Source organism: Thunnus maccoyii, chromosome 15 (genome assembly GCF_910596095.1).
Source record: "Thunnus maccoyii chromosome 15, fThuMac1.1, whole genome shotgun sequence".
Lineage (NCBI taxonomy): Eukaryota > Metazoa > Chordata > Actinopteri > Scombriformes > Scombridae > Thunnus > Thunnus maccoyii.
The window spans coordinates 18,987,383-19,007,977 of NC_056547.1; the positions used below are offsets into that span (position 1 = coordinate 18,987,383).

General features: G+C 37.2%; 5 protein-coding genes across 6 annotated transcripts in view; all 5 read left to right on the forward strand.

Moving 5' to 3' along the window:
* The window catches only part of rapgef5a (Rap guanine nucleotide exchange factor (GEF) 5a), a 51,920-nt gene extending 47,767 nt beyond the window's left edge, over positions 1-4,153 (forward strand). For both annotated transcript variants that reach the window (XM_042435312.1, XM_042435314.1), the window contains 2 exons: positions 184-238; positions 554-4,153. In XM_042435312.1, coding sequence (XP_042291246.1) covers positions 184-238; positions 554-672 — 174 coding nt within the window. In that variant the 3' untranslated portion in view covers positions 673-4,153. The remainder of the gene's footprint in view (positions 1-183; positions 239-553) is intronic.
* A 22-nt stretch (positions 4,154-4,175) lies between these two features.
* Positions 4,176-4,951, forward strand: LOC121912846 (echinoidin-like). Its single transcript, XM_042435322.1, has one exon. It carries the CDS (start codon positions 4,403-4,405, stop codon positions 4,889-4,891), a length of 489 nt encoding a protein of 162 aa, XP_042291256.1. The 5' UTR covers positions 4,176-4,402; the 3' UTR covers positions 4,892-4,951.
* A 2,691-nt stretch (positions 4,952-7,642) lies between these two features.
* LOC121913514 (lactose-binding lectin l-2-like) lies at positions 7,643-8,131 on the forward strand. Its single transcript, XM_042436175.1, has one exon. It carries the CDS (start codon positions 7,643-7,645, stop codon positions 8,129-8,131), a length of 489 nt encoding a protein of 162 aa, XP_042292109.1.
* Positions 8,132-15,302: 7,171 nt separating this feature from the next.
* Positions 15,303-15,993, forward strand: LOC121912852 (echinoidin-like). The gene has a single exon (XM_042435330.1). The coding sequence runs from the start codon at positions 15,445-15,447 to the stop codon at positions 15,931-15,933; it is 489 nt and encodes a 162-aa protein (XP_042291264.1). The 5' UTR covers positions 15,303-15,444; the 3' UTR covers positions 15,934-15,993.
* A 2,133-nt stretch (positions 15,994-18,126) lies between these two features.
* LOC121912847 (lactose-binding lectin l-2-like) lies at positions 18,127-19,132 on the forward strand. Its single transcript, XM_042435323.1, has one exon. It carries the CDS (start codon positions 18,415-18,417, stop codon positions 18,901-18,903), a length of 489 nt encoding a protein of 162 aa, XP_042291257.1. The 5' UTR covers positions 18,127-18,414; the 3' UTR covers positions 18,904-19,132.
* Positions 19,133-20,595: the final 1,463 nt, after the last annotated feature.

Sequence of the window (20,595 nt, forward strand, 5' to 3'; positions counted from 1 at the left end):
AACACTGACTGATGATGGAGGAAAGAAAATAATAGCTTCAGTACATCTGCATTGTCTCATTTCAAATCAGAGAACAAAGTTATTAGGCGTTCTTTATTCTTCAAGTTTTAAATATTTAAATGTACCTTTTAATATATAACATTTTGACTGTTGAATGTGACATGTCTTCTCCTAAACCAACAGCATATGATCGCAGACACGGTTCGAATGATTCGCCACTGCCAAAGTGACCAACCAGGTGAGTCTGAGTAAATTTAGTTGGCGCAAATGATCCTTCTTGTGAGAAACTGTTGATGTTGTATGGAATATTGATGTTTGGATCAATTCATTGTGAGGACTCTACTGCCATCTGCAGTTGAGTTAGTGTACTGCACCTGTACCTGAGTTTGTCATCTCTCCCACTCAGTTTCTCTTACAGTTTCTAAGCAACCATTTCCAGACTTTTTCTCTCTTTATATGGCCATAATACAGTCTGTGCTTGTACCGAATGTGTGTTCTTGAGTCAATCAGAAAACTGTGTGACTAACTTAAGTGTTTCGTGTTTGTCTCTCAGGCAACGAGGTGATCGGGGTCGACAGTGCGGACGTGAGGGCGAGCGTTCACTACCTGCACATTATCGACAATCAGCAGACGCTTTTCGAATTGTCACACAAACTGGAGCCACGCGCCTGAACAGGCACACACACAGGCGTGCCCTCATACACACAGACACAAAGACACTGGACACAATGCAATGGGAAACGCTAGCACTGAGTGTGTGTGCTGTGTAGGACGAAAAATGTCACGCACACACACTCACACATACACACTGCAACAAAATCTCACTACCAGCAGTGGTGCCAAGCGGAAAATAAGGTGCCATGTTTTCTGACAAAACCCACATAAACACGGAGCTCAACTCAGCCTCCGCCACAGCAGTTCACATGTGTTCTCTAAAGGCTTTATGACATTAAACGTGTGCTTATAAAGGATTTATAAACTCTGTACAGACTCTGTGAACTGAAAGGAAGAGATTCAGCACAGCAAGGCAGAGATTTGCCAAACTGAGAAAGAGAGAAGAGGAGGATGTAATTAGTTTGTACAGTATCTATTGGACTGAATATACCCTTGTTTTTGTTCTTGTGATGAGCTTTTGGTTATTTATGAGCCTGTTCAGCAGGTGGAATGTTTCCTTTATTTCTGTCAAAGTCTCGTCGCCCCACTGGAGGTCAACAAGGACTTGATAGCCTCTTCATCATTTCAATTACAAACACAAAAACATCTATAGAGGAGTTAGAGGTGTTTATAACCTGACGGCCATAATCTGCCCCATCAATGGTCTCATTTTATTTCATCTACATATCTGCCTCGTGACGCATGTATATCCAAGATACATGCCATAGTTATTTAGGTGTATAATGTAAAGCTTGTTTTGGTTATCGTGTGGTAGCATATTATATAACGCAAGCAGCAACCGGTGCAACATTTCAACATGCCTATGACACCTTTTTACCTTTTGTCACTGGAGCTCTGTCTTTTAAGTAAAAATGTACAGCCCCAGCGAGTGAAAAAAGGTGCAACATTAACAGTGTTTTGGACCTGGCATGTGAAGGAAGAAGTGTGAGAGGTTTTTACTGACTGACGATTAAAACACTCGAGCTGTCCTGAATGTGCCAGAGTTCAATAATGAATAGTGACTGGTTATCAGTTCTCCTTGTTTTCCCTGTTTTCATGTTAGTCCTGGTTGACTTTTAGCCAAACACTCATCATGCACTCCTCTCACTGAACTGTGATGTTTTTGTGTGATAAGATATAATTTTACATTGTATATAATATGGACCTATACATTTTTTCAGTGCCAAATGTTACATTGAGTCCTGCAGCATAGATGTACTGTAGAGCTCTTGGTTTATTTAGGAATCAGTGTGTTTTTTTTTATTTTTAATAACATAATTTGATTTCCTTCAAAGAGCCCTGGGATGATATCTGGTCCTTGATCATGTAATGCAGATCTGACTCCTCTCAGAGGTGCTTTCTGACATTCTTATGACTGACTTCAAGGTGTGTGCGTGTGCGTGTGCGTGTGTGTGTGTGTGTGCGTGTGTGTGTGTGTGTGTGTGTGTGTGTGTGTGAGTGAGTGAGTGAGTGAGAGAGAGAGAGAGATGGCATCCCACTCACCTCGGGTTGCTATGGAAACACAGTCCCATCATAGAGGGTTATTTTTTTCTTTATTTTTCAACCCTTGAAGTATATTGTGTTAACAAAGATAGCACTGCACAACAGAACTTTGTTAAATAGCTTTATTCAACAAAATCATGTTCATGAGGAGATTTTGACATTGACACTGACTGAAAAGATGAGAAGTGGTCTTATGTGCACAAAGATTTCACTGTCAACAACACAGGGTTTGGACAGAATAATTGAAGCACTATTGCAAGACTGTCTGGCAGGAGTTATATAGTTTAAGTTGACATATTACAAATAGAAAGACTTGGTTAATTACAGTTATCACTAGAACATTGATTCTGATCATTTGAGCTGTCCCACTACATGTTTGCAAGGAAAACCTATCCTTTCTGTATCTGATCAATTTTCAAATATGGATAAAATCTTCCTGTTTGCTATTCAAATCACTGAGGATCCTTCAGTTTGTCTTTTTGATAATAAAATGATCACTCTGACTGTTAACATCAGGGAAGAAGTGCAGCATGGGATGAAGGGAATCTCTCAAAAATTATATACCATTGATGATGCATACAAATTAAGACGAGACAACCAGAACCAGCAGCATTTTTCACATCTGGCAGATGTTATTAGTGTTTGTATTAATTTGTCCTCGCCCTGTGTTTGTTTATGCACAACAATTCACTTCAATGGTACATTTCTGCTGAGTAGATGGTGAGATTCCTAAATGGTATGTAGCGATGCATGTCTGGCATTGTTTGAAAAGTTATAAAGCATGGGTGGGGTTAAAGTGCAATACAGTAGAAATGTTTTTGCCACAAGTGTTCATCATTGTTGTCGTCATCATTTCAACACTAAGCCTTTCAGAGCACAGAGCTGCAAAGATTTTAGTGCCAAAAGCATCTTTGGTTCATTACAAGACAAAATCCAAAGATGATCTGAAGGTGAAGACACACTTTTAAATAGAACTTAAGTGTTGTGTGAGCAGCTTGGTCCTTATCTGTGAATTAACACTTCCTGTGGATTCTCTGACACTGAATGTGGAGCCAGTCCTGCTGAGACTGTTACAGTAACCCAGGTGGATTTTCCAGCTAATTCAAAAGGTTATTCATATTTACTAATTTTAGATAAACCATCCAAGATTATGAGAGTAACATTTATGAATTCTGGGAGTGGATTTCTTTTTGAAGATGCTTTTTGTGAAACCAAGTCAGTGATCTTACGACTGCTAGTGCAGATAAATTAGAGTCATGGTCTGTTCATATTCAGTGCCATAGAAAGATGTTGTGGAAGTCATTTTTACTATTAACCTGTACACGACGCACACATGCACACACCTCTGCTTGATGTGTTTAAAGAGCAGAACAATTGTGCTATTATTTATTGTAATATATAGTTTATTTATGTATTTCTGGGGTGACGACATTTTTAGTTTATGTGCCATGTTCAGAGGTTCAACAATGTGGAAGTGCATAATTCAGGAAGATGTAATGCTGGAATGTAAAAGTACTTGTCGTTATGTGTTGTGGCCACTTGAGGGCAGCAGGAGAGCAAGTTAGTGTGATGATGCTCATCTCTCTCCTCTGGTGTCAAGTGCTGTAATGGAGAGGAAACCAACATGAGGGTGTATTTAGTGTTTTTATTGGTCCATGTCATGACTGTTTAAAGTTATGTTTTCCTCAAAGCACTGTTGTTTAAAACCTGTTTGCATGATAAAACAGAAAACACAAAGTTCACAATGCAAGAGAGGACGTTGATGTTGAAGGCTTTGTACTAATGTAATATTGTTAATGTGTAAATATATGCCCATGTTTGGTATGTTGTTAGTATTTATCTGTTGTAAATGAGAAAAAAAGTCAACCACAAAGCAATACGTCTCCCCTCGTGTCCCTTCAACCTTCTGACAGCTGAAGCCACATGTCTTTTCTAAAGCTGCGTTTTACTATGTCAAAATTTTACCGAAAATGAATAAATTATAGGTTTTATGTGACATCTCCTGCTGAGCTGGTGATCTTTTGTTTCAGTTATGTTCAGACATTGTGTGGTAGTGTACAACTGAAAGTGTTTGCCAAGCGCATTTAATAGTGTGCCAGCAGTGCAGACAGCCTCTCTGAAACAGATCAAGGAAAGCAGCCTTTCACCTGTCTCTACAAGATTCTTGATAACATTTAACAGTGCAGATCAGCTCCAACTAACACATCAGCACCTCATCGTGCTCCTGTGACAGAGAGACACCATCATGCTCTTGTTCCTCTTCTTGTTTGGTCTGGCTCTGGGTGCTGAGTCTCCTTCAGGTGACCATGAAATGAAGCTACAGCGTGGTAACTGTCCCATGTTCTGGTTTGGCTTCAACCACTGCTGCTACAAGTACGTCACCACACGTATGACCTGGGCTCATGTAGAGCTCTACTGTGTGTCAGAGAGGGCCAACCTAGTGTCTATCCATAGCCTGGAAGAACAGGAGTTTGTCAAATCCCTGATCAAGAACTTTGACGCTGCTCAGGGAAAAACCTGGATCGGACTCAATGACATCCCCAAAGAAGGCAGATGGATGTGGTCTGATGCATGTGCAGTGGACTTTGTCTTTTGGGATGCAGAAGAGCCAAACAACCATGGAGAATATGAAAACTGTGTTCACAACAAACATGATAGTAATGTGAAATGGATAGATTGCACATGTTCTGACACTTATCCCTCTGTTTGTGCATCTTGCATAGTCTTTCCTTAGGAACTGAGATGGTTGCTGAAAAACAAAAAATGCGAGTTTTCAATTTTTATACAGACAACATCTCTGATTTCCTTTATTTTCATGAATATTGAACATTCACACATGTAACTGCAGTGATTGATCAAAAGGAATATTCACACAACTTTTTCCCCATTTGACTCTACAAAAATGTATTACTGATAGAATTACTGATAGTTTTTTGTCAATCATTTTGAAGGGGGATAAAAGCTGCAATTTGTATTAAAAGTATACATTTTTGTTATAAACAATTACAACAATTAACTCTAACTTAATAATAATAAATAATCTGTTTTTTTAGATGACATTAATTGCATAACTAATAATGTTTTGAGAAGAAAAAAGTTCACATTTTGCTATGAAGGTTGTGTCTTACAGTAGTTTTTTCATGGGGTCCCCAGGGACCCCAGTCGGTAAAGATCTGGGACAGTTTTTATTAGGCCTACCAAAGAAGCTTGGACTCAGGTAGATAAAAGCAGAACAACAACAACAAGTCCTTTTCTTAGCAAGAAAATGTGTACTATATACCCATAAAAACTTTCTACTTGAATTTATTCCAAATGTAAAACTCAGTGCCACAATAAAAAGATAAAAGGATTTTATCTGATATTGTAATAATGTTGTTGGACATGTTTTTCATGCAATAAAAATATAATCATGTGTTCTTATCTTCCACCCATTTTCCTTCATCCGTTTCCTTGATATAACTGACTGATACTGTAATAATGTTGTTGAGCATTGTTATGATGCAATAAAGATATAATTATAGAGAAAAACAAACAAGAGAGTTCTCCTGAAAATTCCAAAGTTCAACAACTGTAAGTCAATAATTAGCAGTTATTGCTTCCTCCTCCTCTCCTCTCCTCCTTCCTCCTCTTTGGTTTCCTTGTTTTCATTTCCTGGATGATTTTTAACCAAACACTCCTCATGCACGTGTTGTTTATTAGACTATGATATTTTTGTTCCAATTGATAATAATAATTTCTATATTGTACTTTATATATTATGGACCTATACATTTTTCAGATGGCACATGTCTTTTCTAAAGCAGCATTTTACTACGTCAAAATTTATTTTTAGAATTAATGTAATAAAAGTGAATGTTTTACCCCGAATACTCTATCTTATGTAGATGATAGGCTACTGATATATATCCCAAAGAAGACAACAAAAGAGATTGAAAAAAATGTCTCAACATTTATATGGCAAGGAAAAAAAAACAGATTTCCAAATGCAATAACCTAGGATGTCATAGTAGACTCATCTATAAGTGGGTTCACTGCTATCTAAATTAAAGAGAAGATCCTCTTGAGTCGTGTTGATCAGTGACAACCCAACACTTGAGAACTCTGTTGAGGTCCAGCAGGATATGAATAACGTCACGGATATAAATGGTACTTTTTCATGTATAACTCTACTCATGAATAATATGGATTGCTTGATTATTACATTATGTGTTTAACACAAGTTCAAAATTCTACTTTTGGAATTCCTCAAAAAGATGTTTTTGCTCATTTTCGAGCTCACCACCTCAAATTCTCACAGGATGTGGCCCTTCTTGGACAAATAGAGAAGTTTGTAATTAACTTCACACTGAACAAAGGTGTTATTTCATATTTTTGTAATAGGTAACAGAGCAGTAATGAACATAATACTGAAAAATTTGTGAAGGGAAGAGGACCTTCATAATTGTTATGATGAATATGTTTGGGAAGAATGTATTTAGGCCTCCTATTCCCTTCTTTCTAATAAACAAAACAGATCTTATAGATCCCCTTTGTTTATTAAAAGTAAATTGACAGGTGGAACGTACATTTCTTGCTTTTGAAATTAAATTAAAAATAGCTGAGTTCTGGTCATGTAACCAAAGAGAATAGTAACATTTTAATGCAGAATATTTGTAAAGATCTGGGACAGTTTTTATTAGGGCCAACAAACCTTGGACTCAGGTAGATATAAGTGGAATTAACTCCTTTTCTTAGCAAGAAAATGTGTACTATGTGTACTACTGTATATGACTGTATAATATATAATAATATCAGATATAATATATATAATAATCTTCTACTTGAAGTTGTTCTAATAGAAAAGCTCAGTGCCACAATAAAGGGATTAAATGGTTTTGACTGATACTGTAATACTGTTGTTGAGCATGTTTTTGATGCAAAAAATATATATTTATATAGAAAAACAAACAGCAGAGCTTTCCTGAAAGTGCCAAAGTTCAACAACTGTAAATCAATAGTGATGAATAATAAAGTAGTTATTGCATCTCTTTGATTTCCTTGTTTTCATTTTAGAGTCCTGGTTGATTATTAGTCAAACATTCATCATGCATGTTTCTCATTAGACTATCATGTTTTGTTCCAGTTGATAATAATAATTTTATATTGTACTTAAAATAATCTGGAACTATACATTTATCTATCAGTGACAAATGTTACATTGAGTCATGCATCTACAGATGTACTGTAGAGCTCTGATGAAGACCCACTTTTAAACAAAACTTCAATATGTTTAGATACTGTGTGGGTGGGTAAAACTGCTTGTGTTTGCTGAGTGCTTTTGACCAATCATATCACACTAACAGTGCAGACAGCCTCTCTGAAGCAGATAAAAGAAAGCAGCCTTTCACCAGTCTCTGCAAGATTCTTCATAACATTTAACGGTGCAGATCAGCTCCAACTAACGGATCAACCTCTCATCCTGCTCCTGTGACAGAGAGACACCATCATGCTCTTGTTCCTCTTCTTGTTTGGTCTGGCTCTGGGTGCTGAGACTCCTTCAGGTGACCATCAATTGAAGCTACAGCGTGGTAACTGTCCCAAATACTGGTTCAACTTCAATGGCCGCTGCTACAAGTATGTCGCAACACGTATGACCTGGGCTGATGCAGAGCTCCACTGTGTGTCACAGAGGGCCAATCTGGTGTCTATCCACAGTGTGGCTCAAAACAATTTTGTCAAATCCCTGATCTGGAACTTTGATCCTGTTCAGGGATATACCTGGATTGGACTCAGTGACATCCACAAAGAAGGAAGATGGATGTGGTCTGATGGATCAGCAGTCAACTTTGTCTTTTGGGACATAGGACAGCCAGACAACTATCGAGGACGAGAAAATTGTGCCCACAAAAACTTTGGCAATCAGTTGAAATGGAATGACCGTCAGTGTTCTGATACAATCCCTTTTGTTTGTGTATCTCGCCCATTTTATCCCTAGGATCTGAGAAGGTTATCTCTGATTCAACCTGATGACTTTCCACCTGTTTTACTGATGACTGATTAGAAACACAAATGTATATGTTTATTTATGTGTGTATAAAAGTTATTTCACAAATCTTCATTTTGATTAACTTTAGACACTCACCAGTTAAAACCAGTCATGGGTCAAAAGGAAAAATTTTCATCTTTCTAATAAACTCAAAATGTTCTTTTATCCTCACTGAAACATGCCAAAAAATGTATCATTGACAGAATTAGAACAAAATATAGATTTAAATTATTCATGTTTTTGCATCATTGTTCTAGTTGTTCATACTCTTCTGTGGTTAGATAAATGAAGGAACATGTTTAACTGTTGATTCTGTGTCATCATAAATACTCCACATATCCAGCAGGTGTATTTCTATTTATGTACACAAAACTAAATAATTGCTACATACTCACCTCTGTGAATAAAATCAAACTGTTGAGAGTCTAACTTTGGCTCTGTTTCTTTAATAAAAGTGTACAGCTTCATTGATCAACAAAAGGTTTTTTCCATTTAACATTGAAACCCAGAGAGAAGGAAGATGGATTTGGTCTGATGCATCTGCAGTCAACTTTGCAGGACAGCCAGACAACACTGGAAACCATGAAGACTGTATTCACAACAACTTTGGCACAGAGTTGAAATGGAATGATTGATCATGTTCTTTGGCAAATATGTGCAACTCAACCTGGTCACTGTTCATCTGTACAGAGAAGATACAAGTATGTACAGAAGTTATTTTATCAACCCAAATTTTCACACTTGACAGTCACACAGGTAACTTCCACTCATTGTGCAAAACAAAAACATATTATTAAGAGAATTAGCAGTGAAACAATTCACTGCTTTTCACTTGCTTTTCTGTAAGTTAAGATTATTAAAGCAGTTTTCAAAGTCTGCTCCAGCTCTTCCCCAGTGTACGAACAAGGGAAATTTGCCCCCCCTAAAAATTGTCATCCATCGATACAGGTTCAAGCTCATGAAACTGCACTGTCAGTTACTTTTCTTGTGTTTAATTACACACGGTCGGGTGGAGGCAGGATTGTACTAGTACCTAGTGGCGCACCACAAAAGAAATAAAAGGAGACACGTTCTGGTAAAAAGAGACAGAGGCAAAAGAGGGAGAAAGACAGAAAGCAGACTGACAAGATGCGGGTTTGAGGTGAGCACCAATACATTGTATTATTCAAACAACACGTGCACAACAATATTGTTGGCAGCATTCATGTGTCCTTGTTCATGTGTTAGCTGTTGTCCTGAGGTCTCTGTCTTTTAACCCACTAATATTGATTCTCCTATCAGTGTTGCAGTGTTTATGTGTGTGTATCAGTGGTCGCTGGTGACTCAAAAAATTGGGGAGGACAGGAGGAAGACCAACATGGAATCTTACATCAAACCATATCATACTATATCATTGTCTCTACCTGATGAAAACGGAGGGGTGGGGAGCAATTTTATATGCCAATAAAAGAATTTGCTTTCAAAAACAAAAACCCCTGAGTGGTGAAGACATAGCATATACATATTGTCTCTAAACAAAGAAGTGCTCATTTTAGCCATGGAGTGGTTCAGAATGTAACATTTTACCAACAAAGCGAAATTCAAATTTATAGTATTGTTCTATTGTTACAACAAATTTATGTTCTCATCAGAAACAGACAACATATCACATGATTTACATGTGTTTCCTATATATTTTCTTAGTGTACAGAAATATATAAAGTACCACAAAGCTTATACTCTGATACAGGTTCAGATCAGTGCTGAATACTAGAAAGACTGAACACTGAAAAATCTACAGATCTAAAAGTGTAAGTTCACATCAGAAAGTATTAATGCATGTATCAAATACATGACTTACACACTCTTATCTATATGCACGACATACAAAATATAGTCTACAAAGTTGACATGTTAACTTATTATTCTAGTTACTTTAAGCTCATTACTCAATATAGACTCCTCTTAAAAACGAACTGAAGAAATTCTCACAAGCAGCCAGACCTCACTAATCACAGAACATCAACAGCTGACTGAACAACCACTCAATTAAAAACTAGATCAATTCCAAATGAATGAGTGAGTCCCGACAGCTCACTGTAACTTCAACAAGCAAACTACCCACAGCACATTATATGATCTCTGCTGCATTCTTGTTAAGGAGATAAATTCACACAGCAGCTACATAGAAATATTTAACCATCAGAGATGAAATTAGCGACCAAAGAGACAGAGAGAGAGAAGCTGTATCTGACTCACATTATCTGACGTCTTCTTCTTTCTATCATGGAGATGAATTATTCATGTCATAGTGTCCATTTGTAGCTGTTGGTCATCTTGTTTGTTAGTTAATAGAACTTTGTGGCTGCTGGTTAACCAGTCTGATATCATTAGCAACAATGACAAACAAGCTAACTCTCCTGGTTGTTTCTCCGGTTGCTTCTCTCTCCAGCCTCCCCAGCGTCCTGCCGCTGCTGCGCTGCTCAGTCCAGATCCATTCTCCCGTTAGCTTAACAACAGTCCTTAACAGTCCTTCCATGGATGTATAAAGAGTCCTTCAGGCTGCTACGACAAGCCAACTGTTGCGTTGGCTAACGCAAGGAGCTATCTACTGCTCGTTATCTACTGCTGCTACTCTGCCTTACGGTGGAGAGAACTGAAGATGAAATCTGGAAACTATCATTGGACCAACTCGATGTCAATATTGCATTCTGGTTGTGATTGGTAAGGGAGGATGTGAAAAAAAGCATGAAAAAAAAGAAGTACATTAATTTGATGTAAGAGAGCCCGCCCTGCGGAGGACAGCAGGCACCCGTCCTCCTCTGTCCCCCACTCTCCCCCACCACCACTTCACACACACTGCTCTTTCTCCTCCTGCCCTGCAGGTGTCACTGTTGAAGCATTTTAACCAGAATTTCAATAATGGATTTTTTCCAAAGAAGAGAGAAAAAATATTTTATAAATAATAGTGAGATTTGGTAATGGTTCATTTCAACCAAATATTCTTTTTTATATTTTGATCTCCCTCTTGCCTCTCAAAAAATAGAGGAGGATCAACCTCCTCTGCCTCTATGGACCAGCCTCCACTGGTGTGTATGTTATATATGTATTAATTAGTAAGTTAAAGGGCCAAACTATTTATATCCCTAACACGCAGGCATGATAATGTTAGTTTTATGTGTATGTTTCTTGTTTGTCAGTATATAAATGATCTGATCCTCTATCACTGCTTGCCTTGCATTCAGAACAAGTCAGAAACTATGAGTGAGTCACTATGGAAGAGGAAGGGGCCAGACATAAGGTATTTCTTTATTAAACAGCCTAAAAGACAAGTGAGTGTCCACAAACTGTCAGCATTGTTTAGGATGATTTCATTATCACATAGCATTGGCAAAGAGGGAAAGAATGTCTTTACAGTTAAAGGCAATATTGCACTTAATAACTACATGCTAGTGGTTATTTACACTGATCTTTTTATTCTCTGTATTTGCCTTACTTGTCCTAATTACAAAACTGAAATAGATGCTGAATAACTGTACAATATAACATGCATACCTGCGATATATTGAGAAATCAGTAGATGCACAAGTGAGTGAAAACAGATGTTAAATCTCAACATGAATTAACAGAACTTTCATTTAGTGTGCCTGTACCTATGCGTGCATCTTAAGTTACACATTTGGCTGTGGTAAAGATAATTGTATTCATTTTAATTATATGAGTCACATATCCATATCCAATGTGCGCACATTTCTCTGTCCTGGGATGAACAGAATTGTACAGGAAAGTCCGCTTTCTTTATCTGACTATTTTGCATCTGCCGATGTAATTCATTTAGGAGAATCGGCATGTAGTCACAGGGTACAGCAAGGAGAAAAGGGATGGCAGGGACAGTGTAGCAGAGACAGAGGTGAGTTACCAAGTAAAATATCATTCTTAAGGAAATTAAAACAGTAACCTCATTAATTCAGTGTTTTTTTTTTTTTTTTTTTTTTGCAGTTTAATGTTAAATTTAACAGTTTTAGTTTTATATAGTTTATTTATGTGTTGTTGAGGTGACAATGTGTCAGTTTATGTGCCATGTTCAGAGGTTCAACAATGTGGAAGTGCATACTTCAGGAAGATGTAATGCTGGAATGTAAAAGTAATTGTTGTTATGTGTTGTGGCCACTTGAGGGCAGCAGGAGAGCAAGTCAGTGTGATGACGCTTATCTCTCTCCTCTGGTGTCAAGTGCTGTAATGGAGAGGAAACCAACATGAGGGTGTATTTAGTGTTTTTATTGGTCCATGTCATGACTGTTTAAAGTTATGTTTTCTTCAAAGCAATGTTGTTTAAAACCTGTTTGCATGATAAAACAGAAAACACAAAGTTCACAATGCAAGAGAGGACATGTTGATGGTTTTGTACATATGTAATATTGTTGATGTGTAAATATATGCCCATGTTTGGTATGTTGTTAGTATTTATCTGTTGTAAATGAGAAAAGATGTCAAGCACAAAGCAATACGTCTCCCCTCGTGTCCCTTCAACCTTCTGACAGCTGAAGCCACGTCTTTTCTAAAGCTGTGTTTTACTATTTCACAACTTTATTGGAAATGAATAAATTATAGGTTTTATGACAGCTGGTGATCTTTTCTTTAGGTTATGTTCAGACACTGTGTAGTAGTGTACAACTGATTGTGTTTCTCAATGAATTTGACCAACGATATCACTCCAACAGCCTCTCCGAAACAGATAAAAGAAAGCATTTCAGCTGTCTCTACAAGATCCTTGATAGCATCCAACAGTGCAGATCAGCTCCATTTAACACATCAGCACCTCATCGTGCTCCTGTGACAGAGAGACACCATCATGCTCTTGTTCCTCTTCTTCTTTGGTCTGTTTGGCAACTGTCCCATGTCTTGGTAAAGCTTGAACGGCAGCTTCTACAAGTACATCACCACATGTATGACTTGGGCTGATGCAGAGCTCCACTATGTGTCAGAGAAGGCCAACCTGGTGTCTATCCACAGTCTGGGTGAAAATAATTTTGTCAAATCCCTGATTAAGAACTTTGACCATGCTGAGGGATTCACTTGGATCGGACTCAGTGACACCCAGAAGGAAGGAGGATGGATGCGGTCTGATGGATGTGCAGTGGACTTTGACTTATGCAGATGACACTTATATATATCACAAAGAAGACAGCAAAATATTCTGAAAAAGATTTTGAAAAAGATTTCTCAACGTTCATATAGCAAGAAAAAAAAACCCAGATTAAGAATGAAAACCTTACAGCTGCAAAGACAGATTTCCAAATGTTATAACTGAGACTGTCATAGTAGACTAGTAGTATTACAAATAGAAAGACTTGGTTAATTACAGTTATCACTAGAACATTGATTCTGATCATTTGAGCTGTCCCACTACATGTTTGCAAGGAAAACCTATCCTTTCTGTATCTGATCAATTTTCAAATATGGATAAAATCTTCCTGTTTGCTATTCAAATCACTGAGGATCCTTCAGTTTGTCTTTTTGATAATAAAATGATCACTCTGACTGTTAACATCAGGGAAGAAGTGCAGCATGGGATGAAGGGAATCTCTCAAAAATTATATACCATTGATGATGCATACAAATTAAGACGAGACAACCAGAACCAGCAGCATTTTTCACATCTGGCAGATGTTATTAGTGTTTGTATTAATTTGTCCTCGCCCTGTGTTTGTTTATGCACAACAATTCACTTCAATGGTACATTTCTGCTGAGTAGATGGTGAGATTCCTAAATGGTATGTAGCGATGCATGTCTGGCATTGTTTGAAAAGTTATAAAGCATGGGTGGGGTTAAAGTGCAATACAGTAGAAATGTTTTTGCCACAAGTGTTCATCATTGTTGTCGTCATCATTTCAACACTAAGCCTTTCAGAGCACAGAGCTGCAAAGATTTTAGTGCCAAAAGCATCTTTGGTTCATTACAAGACAAAATCCAAAGATGATCTGAAGGTGAAGACACACTTTTAAATAGAACTTAAGTGTTGTGTGAGCAGCTTGGTCCTTATCTGTGAATTAACACTTCCTGTGGATTCTCTGACACTGAATGTGGAGCCAGTCCTGCTGAGACTGTTACAGTAACCCAGGTGGATTTTCCAGCTAATTCAAAAGGTTATTCATATTTACTAATTTTAGATAAACCATCCAAGATTATGAGAGTAACATTTATGAATTCTGGGAGTGGATTTCTTTTTGAAGATGCTTTTTGTGAAACCAAGTCAGTGATTTTACGACTGCTAGTGCAGATAAATTAGAGTCATGGTCTGTTCATATTCAGTGCCATAGAAAGATGTTGTGGAAGTCATTTTTACTATTAACCTGTACACGACGCACACATGCACACACCTCTGCTTGATGTGTTTAAAGAGCAGAACAATTGTGCTATTATTTATTGTAATATATAGTTTATTTATGTATTTCTGGGGTGACGACATTTTTAGTTTATGTGCCATGTTCAGAGGTTCAACAATGTGGAAGTGCATAATTCAGGAAGATGTAATGCTGGAATGTAAAAGTACTTGTCGTTATGTGTTGTGGCCACTTGAGGGCAGCAGGAGAGCAAGTTAGTGTGATGATGCTCATCTCTCTCCTCTGGTGTCAAGTGCTGTAATGGAGAGGAAACCAACATGAGGGTGTATTTAGTGTTTTTATTGGTCCATGTCATGACTGTTTAAAGTTATGTTTTCCTCAAAGCACTGTTGTTTAAAACCTGTTTGCATGATAAAACAGAAAACACAAAGTTCACAATGCAAGAGAGGACGTTGATGTTGAAGGCTTTGTACTAATGTAATATTGTTAATGTGTAAATATATGCCCATGTTTGGTATGTTGTTAGTATTTATCTGTTGTAAATGAGAAAAAAAGTCAACCACAAAGCAATACGTCTCCCCTCGTGTCCCTTCAACCTTCTGACAGCTGAAGCCACATGTCTTTTCTAAAGCTGCGTTTTACTATGTCAAAATTTTACCGAAAATGAATAAATTATAGGTTTTATGTGACATCTCCTGCTGAGCTGGTGATCTTTTGTTTCAGTTATGTTCAGACATTGTGTGGTAGTGTACAACTGAAAGTGTTTGCCAAGTGCATTTAATAGTGTGCCAGCAGTGCAGACAGCCTCTCTGAAACAGATCAAGGAAAGCAGCCTTTCACCTGTCTCTACAAGATTCTTGATAACATTTAACAGTGCAGATCAGCTCCAACTAACACATCAGCACCTCATCGTGCTCCTGTGACAGAGAGACACCATCATGCTCTTGTTCCTCTTCTTGTTTGGTCTGGCTCTGGGTGCTGAGTCTCCTTCAGGTGACCATGAAATGAAGCTACAGCGTGGTAACTGTCCCATGTTCTGGTTTGGCTTCAACCACTGCTGCTACAAGTACGTCACCACATGTATGACCTGGGCTCATGTGGAGCTCTACTGTGTGTCAGAGAGGGCAAACCTGGTGTCTATCCATAGCCTGGAAGAACAGGAGTTTGTCAAATCCCTGATCAAGAACTTTGACGCTGCTCAGGGAAAAACCTGGATCGGACTCAATGACATCCCCAAAGAAGGCAGATGGATGTGGTCTGATGCATGTGCAGTGGACTTTGTCTTTTGGGATGCAGAAAAGCCAAACAACCATGGAGAATATGAAAACTGTGTTCACAACAAACATGATAGTAATGTGAAATGGATAGATTGCACATGTTCTGACACTTATCCCTCTGTTTGTGCATCTTGCATAGTCTTTCCTTAGGAACTGAGATGGTTGCTGAAAAACAAAAAATGCGAGTTTTCAATTTTTATACAGACAACATCTCTGATTTCCTTTATTTTCATGAATATTGAACATTCACACATGTAACTGCAGTGATTGATCAAAAGGAATATTCACACAACTTTTTCCCCATTTGACTCTACAAAAATGTATTACTGATAGAATTACTGATAGTTTTTTGTCAATCATTTTGAAGGGGGATAAAAGCTGCAATTTGTATTAAAAGTATACATTTTTGTTATAAACAATTACAACAATTAACTCTAACTTAATAATAATAAATAATCTGTTTTTTTAGATGACATTAATTGCATAACTAATAATGTTTTGAGAAGAAATAAGTTCACATTTTGCTATGAAGGTTGTGTCTTACAGTAGTTTTTTCATGGGGTCCCCAGGGACCCCAGTCGGTAAAGATCTGGGACAGTTTTTATTAGGCCTACCAAAGAAGCTTGGACTCAGGTAGATAAAAGCAGAACAACAACAACAAGTCCTTTTCTTAGCAAGAAAATGTGTACTATATACCCATAAAAACTTTCTACTTGAATTTATTCCAAATGTAAAACTCAGTGCCACAATAAAAAGATAAAAGGATTTTATCTGATATTGTAATAATGTTGTTGGACATGTTTTTCATGCAATAAAAATATAATCATGTGTTCTTATCTTCCACCCATTTTCCTTCATCCGTTTCCTTGATATAACTGACTGATACTGTAATAATGTTGTTGAGCATTGTTATGATGCAATAAAGATATAATTATAGAGAAAAACAAACAAGAGAGTTCTCCTGAAAATTCCAAAGTTCAACAACTGTAAGTCAATAATTAGCAGTTATTGCTTCCTCCTCCTCTCCTCTCCTCCTTCCTCCTCTTTGGTTTCCTTGTTTTCATTTCCTGGATGATTTTTAACCAAACACTCCTCATGCACGTGTTGTTTATTAGACTATGATATTTTTGTTCCAATTGATAATAATAATTTCTATATTGTACTTTATATATTATGGACCTATACATTTTTCAGATGGCACATGTCTTTTCTAAAGCAGCATTTTACTACGTCAAAATTTATTTTTAGAATTAATGTAATAAAAGTGAATGTTTTACCCCGAATACTCTATCTTATGTAGATGATAGGCTACTGATATATATCCCAAAGAAGACAACAAAAGAGATTGAAAAAAATGTCTCAACATTTATATGGCAAGGAAAAAAAAACAGATTTCCAAATGCAATAACCTAGGCTGTCATAGTAGACTCATCTATAAGTGGGTTCACTGCTATCTAAATTAAAGAGAAGATCCTCTTGAGTCGTGTTGATCAGTGACAACCCAACACTTGAGAACTCTGTTGAGGTCCAGCAGGATATGAATAACGTCACGGATATAAATGGTACTTTTTCATGTATAACTCTACTCATGAATAATATGGATTGCTTGATTATTACATTATGTGTTTAACACAAGTTCAAAATTCTACTTTTGGAATTCCTCAAAAAGATGTTTTTGCTCATTTTCGAGCTCACCACCTCAAATTATCACAGGACGTGGCCCTTCTTGGACAAATAGAGAAGTTCATAATTAACTTCACACTGAACAAAGGTTTTATTTCATATTTTTGTAATAGGTAACAGAGCAGTAATGAACATAATACTGAAAACCTGTGAAGGGACCTTCATAATTTTTATGATGAATATGTTTAAGAAGAATGCATTTGAGCCTCCTATTTTATTCTATCATATAAACAAAGCCAATCCAAGTAGATCCCCTTTGTTTATTAAAAGTAAACTGACAGGTGGAACGTACATTTCTTGCTTTTGAAATTAAATTAAAAATAGCTGAGCTCTGGTCATGTAACCAAAGAGAATAGTAACATTTTAATGCAGAATGTATGTAAAGATCTAGGACAGTTTTTATTAGGGCTGCCAAAGAACCTTGGACTCAGGTAGATATAAGCGGAACAAACTCCTTCACTTAGCGAGAAAATGAGTACTATATAACTGTATATCATATAATAATATAATATAATAACCTTCTACTTGAAGTTGTTCCAATAGAAAAGCTCAGTGCCACAATAAAAGGATTAAATGGTTTTGACTGATACTGTAATACTGTTGTTAAGCACTTTTTGGATGCAATAAAAATAGAATTATATAGAAAAACAAACAGCAGAGCTCTCCTGAAAGTGCCAAAGTTTAACAACTGTAAATCAATAGTGATCAATAGTAAAGCAGTTATTGCTTCTCTTTGATTTCCTTGTTTTCATTTCAGAGTCCTGGTTGATTATTAGCCAAACATTACAAAATATCACACCATCAGTGCAGACAGCCTCTCTGAAGCATATAAAAGAAAGCAGCCTTTCACCTGTCTCTGCAAGATTCTTGATAACATTTAACGGTGCAGATCAGCTCCAACTAACAGATCAACCTCTCATCCTGCTCCTGTGACAGAGAGACACCATCATGCTTTTATTCCTCTTCTTGTTTGGTCTGGCTCTCGGTGCTGAGACTCCTTCAGGTGACCATCAATTGAAGCTACAGCGTGGTAACTGTCCCATGTTCTGGTACAGCTTCAACGGCCGCTGCTACAAGTATGTCTCCACACATTTGACCTGGGCTGATGCAGAGCTCCACTGTGTGTCAGAGAAGGCCAACCTGGTGTCTATCCACAGTCTGGAAGAACAGAAGTTCGTCAAATCCCTGATTAAGAACTTTGACCATGCTGAGGGATTCACTTGGATCGGACTCAGTGACACCCAGAAGGAAGGAGGATGGATGTGGTCTGATGGATCTGCAGTGCACTTTGTCTTTTGGAATTCAGGAGAGCCAAACAACTATAAAGGACATGAAGACTGTGTTCACAACAACTATGGTACTGGTCGAAAATGGAATGATGTCCCATGTTCTAAAACCTTTCCGTCTGTTTGTGCTTCTCGCATACTCTGTCCTTAGCAAGTGATATGGTTGCTATGGACAACCTGATGTATTTCCAACTGTTGTTCTGTTAAAATGCAATGGGCCTCAACAAAAAAGTTACAAATGTTTATGAAGAAAAGTCATTTATCAAACCTTCATTTTCACCAGTGTTGGACATTCATAAAAGTTTGTCGCTACAGATAAGACCTGGGCTGATGCAGAGCTCCACTGTGTGTCAGAGAGGCCAATCTGGTGTCTAGTCTTCCAGTCTGGAACACAAAAAATAAACATATATACAATTTTACGTGTGTGTACAGAAGTTATTTCTCTAACTCATATTTTCACCATTGTTGTATTTTCACATATGTTAAAAAGACCTATGGTAGTTATGGCCTTGTTAAGTACAGACTGTTATATAACTGACATCTTGGTAGGCCTGTAGACTTTACCAAGAGAGACATCAAGACCGATTCTTGTTTATTTTAAAAATGTTGTGTGAATTTAAGTCTTAATCAGGGGTGTCCACACTTTACACGTAAATAATGATCCCATGCAGATATTTATAGGCCACTAATGTGGGGGAAGTATGTACACAAGTTATTTTATCAACCCAAATTTTCTCTGACATTTGACAGTCACACAGGTAACTTCCACTCATTGTGCAAAACAAAACGATATTAGGATAATTAACAGTGAAATAATTCACTGTTTTTCACTTGCTTGTTTAGATTATTAAAGTGTTTTTCAAAGTTTGCTCCACCACTTCATAGACTCTGTGTAGTAGATAAATTTGGTAACAGCTGTTTCAATCACAAGAACACCAAGTACAAATACTCTGTGGGAGGGGGGTAAAGTGTAATAAAGTCATGTATGCAACACGTGTTCAACATCATTTCAACCTAAAGGTAAGATCACAATGAGTGAAATGTTCAAGTGAGAACCACAATTTTCCAAAGCATTTTACTTGTAAAAGCATCTTTGATTCATTACAAGACAAAAATTAAAGATGATCTCAAGGTGAAGGCTCACTTTGATACAGAAATTCAGTGTTATGAGCAGTTTAGTGCTTGTCTGTGCAGTAAAACTCTCTTTCAAAGATAGACACTGATCCCTTTCTATCACCAACATTTTCCTTCAGATATTCACAGAAAAAAAAAAATTCTTCTGGAACTTCTTGGCAGAGCATGGAGAAAGGACAAAAACCTTCATTTAGTCTGCATATTAGAGGATACCTTCACAGTTTTTCAAGTCGGTCTTAAAACTCCAGTCAGGTGCCCATATGAATATTGAAACAAAGTAATCATTCCTGCTTCTCACACTGACCATTAGAAGATCCTCCAAATGCATTTTCAATGTAAAAGGACAAAATTCGCCATCCTTGTTTTATGAAAAAATATATTTCAGAGTTTATTTGAATTTAATGTGAGGCTTACATCATCCGCATTAGATAAATTAAGTGGATATCTTCCAATGTTAAAGTGTTTTAGTACAAAATTCCTCTTCGTTTCCCCAGACAGTGTTTCTCTGTTGAATGGCAGTGAGAGGATCGTAATAAAAAGAGGAACATTTGCAGTAAAAAGGTGGTAACTTTGGAAGATATCCACTCCATTTTACTAATTTGAATATAAGCTTCTTATAACCTTCAAATACGTATTTGCACAAACTGAGGGCTGTCCATCACTTACATTGAAGCACATTAAGAATGAATCTTCTAATGGCCAGTATGAA